The 11,969-nt window shown below is 57.2% G+C and overlaps 1 protein-coding gene across 1 annotated transcript; it reads right to left on the bottom strand.

Annotated features, from left to right (window-relative positions):
* Positions 1–1,006: 1,006 nt before the first annotated feature.
* On the bottom strand, positions 1,007–11,934 carry erf (Ets2 repressor factor). Its single transcript, XM_077743240.1, has 5 exons — positions 11,179–11,934; positions 4,260–4,494; positions 3,725–3,837; positions 2,252–3,114; positions 1,007–2,179 (listed from the first exon to the last, which is right to left on the bottom strand). The coding sequence occupies exons 1-5, from the start codon at positions 11,198–11,200 to the stop codon at positions 1,634–1,636; spliced, it is 1,779 nt and encodes a 592-aa protein (XP_077599366.1). The 5' UTR covers positions 11,201–11,934; the 3' UTR covers positions 1,007–1,633.
* Between the last annotated feature and the right edge of the window lie 35 nt (positions 11,935–11,969).

The following is an 11,969-nucleotide window of genomic DNA, read 5'->3' as shown; positions in this document are numbered from 1 at the left end:
CAACAGTTTTCTGGGTTATACACTTGTGGTAAAAAAATAAGAATAAAAATACAAATAAAAAGGTCCACAAAAAAAGAAAGAAAGAAAGAAAAGAGTGCAAATTGGAACCAAAAGAATTTGTTCACAGAGGAAAAGAAAAGCGATTTAGCCAAGAATACATACAAAATAAGCTGGTTAATATGACAATACGTCATCATTACAATAGTAACAATAATAGATACGTCTGGGAGGCTTGAAAGTGGCTGCAATGTTTTCCTGACCGGACACGTGTGGCGGGCGCTAACTGCTGCTAAAAAAAAAAAAAAAAAAAAAAAGACATCAAAAAATATATATAAATCTATACGCTATGTAGGATAAAATCCATTTTAAAAGTCTAAATAGCCAATTATCTGGCAAAGGCGTAAAAATGTGCAAGAGCGCGGCTAGCTCGGGAAGGCCACGCGCCACGCACCCCGTTGGCGGGCGAGTCATGCTACGGGAAGTCCCAAACTGGCACTCTCCACTCTGCGTTTTAACCATGTCATTTCCTGCGCGGCCGGGCGGATGCTGCCGTTTCTACGGCAAGGTTATCCGTGACGTCGGCGTCTCGGCCAATCCAAGACCGGCGCCATTTTCACGTGGACGCGGCGGGCGGGGCGGGCCCCCCAACGGTGGTTCTCTTAATATTTAACTATATAAATATAAACTCTGATGGCGGCATTGGCTGCGCCACAAGGCAAAGGTCTGCTAATACACTGGGCGTTCGTTTGTTATATAGAATATACTACATATATATATATATAGATAGATATATATATATAGATATATATCTAGCTAGATATATACTCATATGTCCTCATATGTACACATATATTCAGCATGAAAATAGCTTTTGGTTTCCCCATTTGTATCAAAGTATGCTTTTGGAAATAGAAGTTGTTTAAGGGGGACAAAATAGATGTTGAAAAGAGAAGAAGAAGAAGAAGGCATGTGTCGGTGGTGCATCCCGCGGGGGGGGGGGGGGGGGGGGTGGCTTGGAAAGGCAAAGGCACGCTTACTCCCATTCAAATTGGAAAGAGACCTTTGGAAGAAGAAGCTCCCAGCAGACACTAACGCCTTCCCGCTTCTGCCGGCTTTTGAGCGTGGCAGAGAGCAGCAACCACTTCCCCAAAAATGGTGGCTTGCTTTTCTTGTGTACGCGCGCCAACACAGCACACCGTCCGGGAACAAGTGGGCAAAGGTATCCCGTCCGGAGCGTCCCGGGCCGGCCGCCCCTTTGGGTCTGCGATCCACCTTGTAAAACTGCCGCCAGGCACTTTTGTCGGGGTCAACAAAAAAGGGGGTGGCTGGCCGCCCCTCCAACAAAAGGGACTCCCGCCAGATTTCCAGCCATTCTCAAGGGCCAGAAGAGGAAAAATAGGTGTCCGGTCCTCGGGGAAGCGGCGGAAATCTTGCAGGTATTTTGTAAATGTGGAAAATGAATGGAATGAGCTCAATCCATCCCAGCCGATCAAGTCCATCCTCTGGGGCTGCACCGTATACAATTGGTCAGGACGGTTGGTGGCCAAGGACGGCGGGCTTTCCGTTTTTGGGCCTTCTCTCTGTCTCTCTGTCTCTCTCTCTCTCTGTCTCTCTCTCTCTCTGTCTGTGTGCGTCAGCGGCCGGCGTTCTCCAAGGACAACTGGGCGGTGGCCCTCTGGAGCTCCGAGCTGGACCGGCGCTGGGCGGGCGGCGGGGGTGCGCTCAGGGCCCAGACGGGGTCCCGCCCCGCCTGGCGGTCCTCCTCCCCCCGGCCGCCGCTCCCCTCCGCCCTGACCTTTTTGTCCTCGGCCTCGTCCCGCTCGCCGTCCGCCTCCATCTTCTGGTCCTGGCTCCAGCGCCGCTTGAAGCGTAGCTTGAGTGGGATGCAGTGGGCGCCGCCCGGGCCCGCCGCCGGCTCCGTTTTCGGCTCCGCTTTCGGCTCCGTCTTCGGCTCCGTCTTGAGGCCCGCCGAGTGAGGCGGGGCCGCCGGCGTCTTGAAGACCTCGCCGTCCTCGTCTTCCTCGTAGGGGTCGGCGGGCGGCGGAAAAGGTCCGGCGGGACTGCCGTGAGCCAGGGAGACGGGCGCAAAGATGTCGTCGTCGTCCTCGGGATCGTCTTCCTCGCTGAGGTCGGTCACTTCCACTTCCTCTTCCGACTCGGGGTCGGATACGGGCTCCACCTGAAAAGGCCGGACGCGGGGGTCACCAGGGCTCCCAGAAGGGACGTGGCCCCACCCAGTCGGGGTCCTTACCTTGATCTCGGGCGCCGCCGATGAGGATTGTCCGGCCGCGGATGAGGAGGCCGCCGCCTGCGCCGCCTGCACCGCCTCCCTGTGTTTGCGGCCCAGGGGCGGCGGCTGAAGCTTAAACTTGAAGGCCTCCTCCAGCCCTCCCCCGCCGGGCGGCCCTCCCAGGGGATGGACCAGCGGCACGTGCAGGTGGTGGTGGTGGTGATGGAGGGCCGGCGGCGGTGGCGGCGGCGCCTTCTCCGGCGTGGGGCGGTGCGGCTGCGGGACCACGATGTTGGGGTAGTGCAGGAAGGCGCGCGGGCTGAGGTGGTAGTTGTACACGGACTGGGTGTGGGCCTGGAGGTAGTGCTTCATGTCCTCCGGGTTGAACGAGAAGTGGGAGCCCAACATGGGGGAGGCCAGCGACGACGGCGACGGCGTGTAAGGCAGGTGCGGGGTGGGCGTCACCGACAGGGCCGGCGACAGCAGCCCCCCGGGGCCCGGCAGCGGCGACACGGGGAAGGGCGACAGCGGCTCCGGGTGCACCCTGTGGGGGCGGGGGGCCCCGGCGTACAGGCGGAAGAGCGACTCGTGAGGCAGGCGGGGTGGCAGGAGCCCCCTGAAGGCCCTGTCGGGGCCCCGCTCCTCGGCCCCCGCCGCAGAGGCAGACGCCGCCGCCGCCGCCTCCTCCAGCTCCGAGTTGGCCGAGGTGCCGTCGCTGCAGTCGCTGACCGAGCCGCGGGCGGCGCGGCGCGCCACGCCGCCAAAGGCGCCGGGGCTGCGGAGCTCCTCGCTGGACGACAGCACGTCCGACGGGGTGGACGGCGGGAAGCGGAAGTGGCCGCCTCCCGTCGGGATGGGCGGGGCGCTCTGCGGGACGCCGCGACCTGCGGCGGGAGCCGGCGTTACCGAGTGGAATACGACAGGCCGGAGATCCATGCTTTACTCTTTGTCGGAAGCCAAAAATGCCAAAGAGTGGCAAATGGTGGACACAAACGCTCGACATTTATCGGCAAACCCCGGAAGGCGCGAGTCTATATCGCTCATTTCCGGAAGAGAACAATCTGGGCTTTTCCCCCCCCAAACAATACGGCTGATTCATTCCAAACAAACGGTGGCAGAAAATGGCCGCCCATGGCCGTTTACGAGCGTTTATGCGTGCGTGCGTGCGTGCGTGATTCTGTGCGCGTCTCCAGTCATGACGTCCTCGTCATGTGTTGGCGCCACAACGGGCACAGATTGACGTGGGCCCACGCGCGTCACGACACGTCACGCGCGTGGGCCACCTTGCACGTGTGCTGTCATGATGAAAGTACGGTGGCGCCTTTTTAGTCCGCTCCGTACGGGTTCCCTTTGCTCTGGAACACGAGCCCACAAAGCGGAGCGACGTGGCCAGAGAGAGAGACAACTCGAGCGCGCGGTCAACGTTGTCGCCACGACATCAGCACATAAGCGTGAGCGTATCGAAAGTAGGCAAGGGGAAGCTGGCGAACGTACCTGAGCCCATGTCGATGAAGGGGTAGTTGACCAGAACCAGTTTGTTGAAGTTGAACTTGTAGGTGAACCTCTTGCCTTTGGTCTTGTGGAGGATCCTCTTGTTGTAGTAGTACCTGCGGGTTGGTGGGGGGGTGGGGGGGAGGGGGAGAGGGGGTTCCTTATAACAGACGGCTAACACGGTGTCACGCCAACGCCTCCGCCCCGCCGTTCCACTCGCGTGAGCGCCCTCCCTCCCCGTCGTGCTTCAACCCCCGTGGCAAGAACGCGTGCTTATATCGGTGGAGGAAGTGACTTGCCGTGAGTCATCAAAAGAGTAGGCGTAGGAGGAGAAGAAGGAGAAGAAGAAGAGGGGGAGGAGGAGGATGAGGAGGAGGAGGAGGAGGAGAAGAGGAGGAGGAGGAAAACATCCAACCGGCACGAGTCACTTCCATTGTCAAAGTTTTGGGAGAGGGACTCGCCGAGTAAAAAAAAAAAGACGACGGTGTGACGACGGCATGACGACGGCGTGACGACGGCGTGACGACGGCAATCTGACCTGAGGGCGCGGCTGAGTTTGTCGTAGTTCATCTGTGGCTTGCACTTGCGCGCCCCCCACAGACGGGCCACCTCGTCCGGGTCCTTGATGACGAACTCGCCGTAGTCGCCCTGCCAGGCGATCACGTCGTGGTACTCTTCCTTGCGCAGCAGTTCCAGGATGAAGTGCCACAGCTGGATCTGACGCGAGCCCGGGCTGGACTCGGGTTTGTAGGCCCACTCGGGGAAGGCGAATCCTGCCGGGGGGGGAGAGACGGTGGGGTCAGGCCACGTTCTCATTTGGGCCGACGGGGGCGCCGAGTTCAGACGCGTCTTTACTTAGAGAAGACGTTTGAAATGGGCCGACCCGGCCGGGTGCAGACAAAACATAAGCGTGGCCGACCGACGGTGGCGGTAAAACGCGGCTCATTAAGAGCAGATGTGCTTACCGCTGAGCTTGGGAAACATACGCCCGTCGTATAACAGTGCGGCTCTTTCTCAGCCACTAAGAGTGGGGGGTGACGGCGCACGCCAAGGTTGCCATCCCTCCCTTTCCCACAACCCGTGTCAATATCTACACGGAGCCCACGTTAGCCACAATAGACGCACGGCACGGCCCACTGGTGCCGCCATCCGACCGGCTAAAACAAATGGTGGCTTTTCTAAAAGCGGAAATGGACAGTTTGGAAAAAGACGCGGCCGCACGCACGCTCCATAAAATGGCCTCCCGGCGTCACAGGGTAGGCCAATACGCAGCCCACACGGCCCTTCCAATAAGCACCACTTTTTTCGTGTCCGCCTAAATTCTGTTTTTGCGTCCGATACATTTGTTTGGGACGCGGAGGCGACCGGACACAATGAGCGCACCCGCCGAGGGAAGCTCGGCGGGCAAGGTAAGCGGGTTTGCGCGTGGGCGCGACCAGCACGTGCGGCGGCGGCGGCGGCGGCGAGAACGCAGGAATAGCCGCGGCTGACTCACTGCGTAGCGGCTTTTGTCGCCGCCTTGGCCGCGAGATGCAGTCGCCTGGCAACGCCGGCTTTTCAAAGCTAAAAATAAGCGGCTGAGTCACGGCCAGATGCCGTTCCATGACTCAAATCAAAAAATATGAAAAACTTGTCAGAGTTTGAGCGGCGTCAACTAGAAGATGACGAGGTACCACGGGGGGAGGGTGATCCGGGGGAGGAGTCCGGCAAAACGTCAATTGAACAAGTTTGTGCGGCGTGGCGCCCATTCTGTACATTCAGCCCTCCCTCCCTTCCTTCCTCCTATTCTTTGTGCGCTAAATTTAGGCCCGGCAATGGTGGTCTGTGACTCGGGGGCACGGCAACAATGGTCACAGCGGCCGGGACGAGAGCCCCGCCAGCCGGGCGCAAAAAAGGCAGGAAGCGGGCAGAAAAGGGGAATCTTTTTTTTTGTTTTGTCCGCAGGTCCCTGGCTAGAAAAAGTCAAGACTTTGAGTTGAGGGAGGCCAGCTCTAACCCAGCAGGAATAAAAGGCTTTGGCCCCTCCCCGGCGACTAGATCACCCGGCGCGATTTTTACTGCCGGAACGACGCGGGCGAGCCCGATCCAGATGAAAAAAAAAGAAGAAGAAGAAGCCCAGCCAGGAGGCCGCAGCTGCGCCGCCGCCGCCGCCGGCTGAGGGAAATTTCCAACTGGCTCCCGTCTTGCGGTGGGGCGCTCCACAGACCACTTTCATTTTCCTCCCACGCGCGCCAACGCACGTGCGGCCGCGGCCCAGAATAGGCCCCCCGACCGAGGGAGCGAGCGCCACGTCCGGGACGCCGGCTACCGATTCCCCGGCCGGCCGTTCGTCCGTCAGACGACGCCTCCCCGCGACGGGTCGAAGCGGGCCCGGCCGGCCGGCCGAGAAAGGCCGGTGGTTTGTTTGGAGCGATGGAAGCCAGATGAGCTCCTGGGTGAACGTCAAGCTCGTGATGGGCTCCACATGTCCTCGGCGGCTTCTGCTGACGAGACATTTCTTGCGCGTGCGTCAGCGTTGGGATGGCGGCGCCTGACGCCAAGCCCATTCGTCACTCTCCAGCCATCCCACATGCCAAAGAGAAAGGAGCACGCCGGAGTCCACTTTAGCCAGCGCGTGATTGCGGCGGTCGGCCCAGCCGGCCCACTTGACGACCGAGGCGCTTTTGGCTGGGCCCACTTGACGACCGAGGCGCTTTTTGCCTCGGGATGCCCATCCGTGTTTGCGTGCGCCGTGGCCAAAAGAAGCCAATGAAGTGACAATGAGCGCACAAACAGAACAGGACACCTCCTCCTTCAAAGGCCCAAAATGTCAGGTGTGGCGGCTCGGCCCGGCCGGACTGCAAAAAATCCTCTGGCCGGCCTCATCTGGCTAGGTTTCCGGCTCAACGCCGTGACGTGACGCACCCACATGCCTAAAAACCGGGGACTTTCTCCCATAGGAGACGTCTGGCCGCAGCCACGGCATCGATGGTCGATCTTCCCGCCTCTAGACTGAATGGCTCGTGCTCGGCGGTGGCGGCGGCGGCGGCGGCGACACCGCAGGGACGTGGCGGCCCTCGCTCGTCGGGCGGGGCGGGAATATTAAAAGAGCGCGTGTGCGCGCGCTAATGCGACACAGACCCAGGAGCGCTCGGCAGCCTTTCGGGGCGTGGCCCACTTTGCTGGGAGTCCATGAGACTTTTGGCATAAAACTGGGGGCGGGGGTTCGAAATAACTTTAATGTAGCCGTGTTCTGTGGGCCAGCATTTGAGCCCCCGCCAAATGTGGCCATTGCACATATTGGATATGGCAGGATAAGCGCTATCGGCTGCTGCTATCGGCTGGCCTTGGCCACGGATCCTCCGGGTCTGGGGAGACACCACCACAGTAAAAGCGTGTGAAATCCCGCCGGCGCCCTTGGCCCCTTTTCCCCCTGATCGCACGTGCGACCACGCGCTTTGTCCCAGGACGCCATTTAAATTGGCCACCATCCCATCAAAGGCGCACCTGCGGCCAAGAGTGAGTTTGTTCGCTCGCCGCCAAGGTCTCCAAAGACTAAAGAAGAAAACCTTGCCTTGGCGCTCCAGTCAAAACATGACGACATCGTGTGGCGGGCCGAGAGCGTCCCGACCCGACGGCGGACCGACTATTCCGTCCTTCGGGTCAAAAAGGGACAGACTGACGTGGTGTCCCCATGGTTATGTTCCCTCCATAGAGGTCCGGATTTCAAACGGATTGGACGCCCGCGGCCGCTCGTCAGCACGGAGGCCTCCCGAGAATTTGTCCCACAAGGACGAGCCCCCGGTTTATCGGGAGGGAATTGTGGTGGGAATCCTTTTCCCCGTGGCCGGGAAATTCCAAGCGGTCGTCGGGACACGTCCTCGCCACATTTCGGCGCAAGGGCACGCACGCCTGTCTGGCGGTGGGGCGGTGGGGCGGTGGGGCGGTGGGGCGGTGGGCCCCCCCCCCCCCCCATGGCAAAAAATTCCACCAATGAAAGGACTCTGGACTTTAGGAAATGTACTTTAGCGGCCGACAGATAACTCAAAATGGAAGGCGACGTCCCGGACGGGGGACTCGAGCTCCGAATGGCGGAGGAGCCAAAATGACGGACGGAGCGGCGTTTAAACGCCGCATCCCCGACCGCAAACGGTCGCAAGCCGGCGGCAAATGAAAACAAATAGCTCAACTGGGGTTGCTGGAGTGCGCGCGGGCGAGACCGCACCTTGGTCAACATTGGAGAGGGCTGCCCGCGTCCAAATAATAGCAGATTTTGGACCAAAGAAGAAACGGGCAAGTGTACACACCGAGTCTGAGGCGGCCACAAAACCAAAAGTGCTCTTTTGGTTTGATTAATTTCTTTTTTTCCCCCCGGTGGCAGCCTGTGAGAATCTGCCTCACTTTTTCCCCGCTCGAGACTTTCCGACGGATGCCACGCTCGCTCGGACGGCTGAAAGCGACCATTCAAAGGGGGAGGGAAAAAAAGAAGAAGAAGCAAGAACTTTGCGGATCTCTCTCATGAGGAGTTTGCGCGTGTAGCACGTTCTGCCAAAGGCGGCACTCGTCTAAGACGGAAGGTCTTTTCTCGGGGCAGCAAGCGGCCCAAGTCAACTACAACTTGATTCACAAATGGGACGCAAGATATTACAAATCACGTGACACTGTACCAAAATGGCCACTTTAAACGCACATATTGGCTTCGTCGGCGCTCTTTTTGGCCCCGGGTGTCCCGGCTTGCGCTTTTCTATTCTCCCCGCTCGTGTGTGCACACAAGGCATGCTATGCTAGCAGTGGCTAGCAGTGGCTAGCAGTGGCTGGAAGTGGCTGGAAGTGGCTGGCAGTGGCCGATGGGCCACTTCCAGGAAAAGATGCCAAGCGCCACAGCGATGACCCCAAACCACGCTCCACAACACACCGGGGAGATGCTGACGTCACTGGCCTCTTTTTTTTTTCCAGCCTTGTTCTCGTCTGCGTCAGGAATGCGCCGGGGTCAACATCTTTTTTTTTTTTTTAAATGGAAAATAAGGGGGGGGGGGGCGAATGGAGCGTAAACATCCCCCAAATGTGGTGGCTCACCCGCCTTGGTTTGAATACCGTAAAATGGGCCTTTTCTCATTTGGAGTCCAAATGACGCACGATTCTTAAGGGCGGGTTTCGGGCGTAGACAGGAAGTGGCCCGCAGCAGCATGTGACACAACAACAACAACAACAGCAAAAAAATCAAAATTCAAACACGACAAGCAAAGCACGTCCGTCACGCTCGTGCGAACTTGAGGCGCTTATCCAATCCAAAGCAAGTGCTAAAGAGGACACGGGGGAGAAAAAAAATGTCAGTGGAAACCTTTTGCCAAAAGGGAATATGGAGCAGATTACTGTAGGACAAAAGCAAGCCCGTTTCATCTCAGCTCTCTCGGCCGGCGACAGCAGCCGCGGCTCCAAGTCACGGCGGCGGCGACGGCGGCGGCGTGCGTCAATACGCCAGCGGTCATTAAGAGCGGCCCCGTCCTTGCCAGACTTAACGCCCGCTAATTGCTCATGTATGGCCCCCTTTCACTGCCCTCGTCTCACACACACACACACACACACTGGCAGTAGGCACAAGAAAGCGCGTGGAGCGTGACGTGGGCCTTGTTGATACAAGAAGCAAACACAAGTGGAAAATTGAGCTCGCCAGCGGCCAGACGGCCGACTTCCTGATAGGAAGAGTTTGACCCATTTCTATTTACACGTATGTGCATGAAGTCACACAGGAAACAAAAGGCCCGTGTGTGCGTGCGTGCGTGCGCGCGCGTCACCAAGCGCCCACCACGCCCGCTGGGATGCCGCCAATACCACTTGATTTCATTCGGTTAGGCTTGTTAAAAAAAAAAAAAAACAAAGCCTAACCCGAGCACGGTCAAGTGGCTCGGCGACTCCGAGCCGACGTCGAGACCAGCACTTTTCCCCCCACATGTCGGGCTTGCTCAAGTCATTTGGAGAAAAGAGCCAGCAAATGCGTGGCGGCCCTCAAAGACTTTTCTTTTATCGTCAAATATTTGAGAAGTTTCACGTGATTGGCCATTCTCTTGCCAAACACCACGGCCCGCCGACTTCTTATCTCAGCGGGGGTGATATCATGGGGCCTTTCTGGCCCTAATCTCGCGGCCTTCTCCCCAAATAAAGACGGACGATTTGGAATCCGGACCCACGCCAAAGGGGGAAAGAAAAGCCTGCGTGAAGAGTCCATTTCTATCAGTTTCCCGACAAAATGGGTCGCCGAATCAGTCGCCTGGTACACTTCCTCTGTGGCGAAAGGCCCATTTTCATTTCGCGCTACCGTAAATCATCACGACCGATCACAATCCCCGCGTCAGGTGAAGAAAAAAAATAGGATGACCCATCAATACCGACCGCAACGCTGTTAGCAAGTACAAATGTCGCCTCTGGAGACCGCCGTCATCTCCAAATCGACAAACTCAAAAGAACGCACTTATGAACCGCCCCCAGCCCTGTATTCGGCTATTTTGATTTCAGACAGAGGTTACTTGGTCATCCGCATCGTAAACCGTATTCCCATCCACCTCTGGCTTCTTTGTTTCAGATTTTTTTGTACTCCTCATGGGTAGCGCCCTCTAGCGTTCTGGCTGAAAAAAACCCTAATTGTACAGACTAAAATGAAGTGAAATGTGTGTGGCAAGACAGAACAAGTTAGTTCCTACGACAAAACGAGTCATCGTGGAGTTAAACTCGTGTTCAAGAAAATATGGAACTATGAAATAGTTTCCCCATAACTGCGAGAAACGAATTTGTGGCCAATAACGTCTAGTACTGAAATGGAAGTACTTGTACATAGAGTGTATGAAAGTAGGAGCTTGACTATTTACTTTTAAACTACTCAAGGATCTGGACACAATGGAATTTCCGTGGAAAGTCATTGACTCGTCCATCTCGCCAAGCACATTACACTTCGTTTAATCAGCCACTTGTTGTTGAAAATGCACCTTCCCAAATTTGACGGCGATTCAAGTCATTGTTCGTGATTTGCCGCAGAAAGAGGGGGTAGGGGGGGGGGGCGTTCCCCGACCCCGTCCCCTGTGTATAACTGTTTTAGTATTTACGATATAGGAAGAAGAAGAAAAAGTCAAATGATAAAGACGACGAGCGTGTGGGCCAACTTTAGCGCACCGGAGGCAGGCAAGATCGCCCCTAAGACCAAAATCACCGGACCGGGGGCAAGTGACAAACATGAGGCAAACGCGATGCTTGATTCACCCGGCGGATCGCGTTCCCCTTTTCCCGGGCGAGTCGAACTAAAGCGGCGAGGGCGCCGTCGCTTGCGCGCTGCGCGGTCACTCGGACAAGTTGCCGAGTGAACGTATTGAGCGAGCGTGTTAGCTCTGCTTAGCCGCCGAAGCTAACGCCTCCTTTTCCTCCCCCAAAGCAACAGCAAATGACTCGTTCTACGACTAAACTTTCAAGTACAAAGACACGGAACTCACCCGGTTCCCCAGGGGTCTTCATGGCGGCCGTCGTCGGGCTCCTGGGATGACTTTTGCCGCCGAGTGCTAACTTTTCCCTGGGCTTAGCGCGTTAGCCGCGTTAGCCTGTCGCTCCTCCGGTGCCTCTCTGTTCTCTCAACAAGTGGCCGCGGTGGTCCCGATCCCCCCCGAAAATAAACAAATAAATAAAAAGCAGCAGTTCCTCCGCCTTTTTTGGCGTTTTCTCGACTTTGGGTCACTTTCCAAAAACTTTTACGTCCCGCGTTGAATGTTTTGTCTGGGGAGGAGGGGGAGGGAGGAAAAAAAAGTTAGCCCGTGCCTCCGTCCGTGGGGGGAAATCCGGTAGCTTGACGGGCGCCAAGGAATGGTGGCGAGAGGCGACGAGAAGCGACGAGAAGCGACGAGGAGAGCCGATGACTTTCACTACTCGGTTCGTCGGAATGACGTCGCGTGGCGTGCTCCACTCGTGCTTCACATCATGGGCAGCAGCATTCTCCTCAACCTCTTTTTTTCTTTCTTTTCCTCCACTTCTTCTTTATTCTTCTTTTTATTTTCCTTGTTGGTGTTGTTCCACGGCCGCGCTTCAAAGTGCGGCGCTGCACGGAGGAACAAAAGTAGCCGAGGCAAAGTCTTCTTTCTCTGAGCAGCTTTCTCCGGCGCACACTTTTTTTCTTTTTTCCACTGACTGGAGCGCCCCCGTGGCCCCCCTCCTTCACTCCCTCCTCTTCACTTTTCCTCCTCCTCTCCTCTCTTCCTCCTCCTCCTCCTCTTCTTCTTCTGTCGGGGTGTCG

Source organism: Stigmatopora nigra, chromosome 21 (genome assembly GCF_051989575.1).
Source record: "Stigmatopora nigra isolate UIUO_SnigA chromosome 21, RoL_Snig_1.1, whole genome shotgun sequence".
NCBI classification, from domain to species: domain Eukaryota; kingdom Metazoa; phylum Chordata; class Actinopteri; order Syngnathiformes; family Syngnathidae; genus Stigmatopora; species Stigmatopora nigra.
Note: the sequence above shows the minus strand (reverse complement) of the source record. Positions and strands in the feature narration are given on the sequence as shown.

Bases quoted from the DNA above. Each gene is read 5' to 3' on its own strand.
- erf (XM_077743240.1), bottom strand. From the start codon at position 11,200: ATGAAGACCCCTGGGGAACCGG. The intron at 4,495-11,178 runs GTGAGTTCCGTG...CCCCCCCGGCAG, and splicing joins GAAGACCCCTGGGGAACCGG to GATTCGCCTTCCCCGAGTGG. The intron at 2,180-2,251 runs GTAAGGACCCCG...CGGCCTTTTCAG, and splicing joins CGGCGGCGCCCGAGATCAAG to GTGGAGCCCGTATCCGACCC.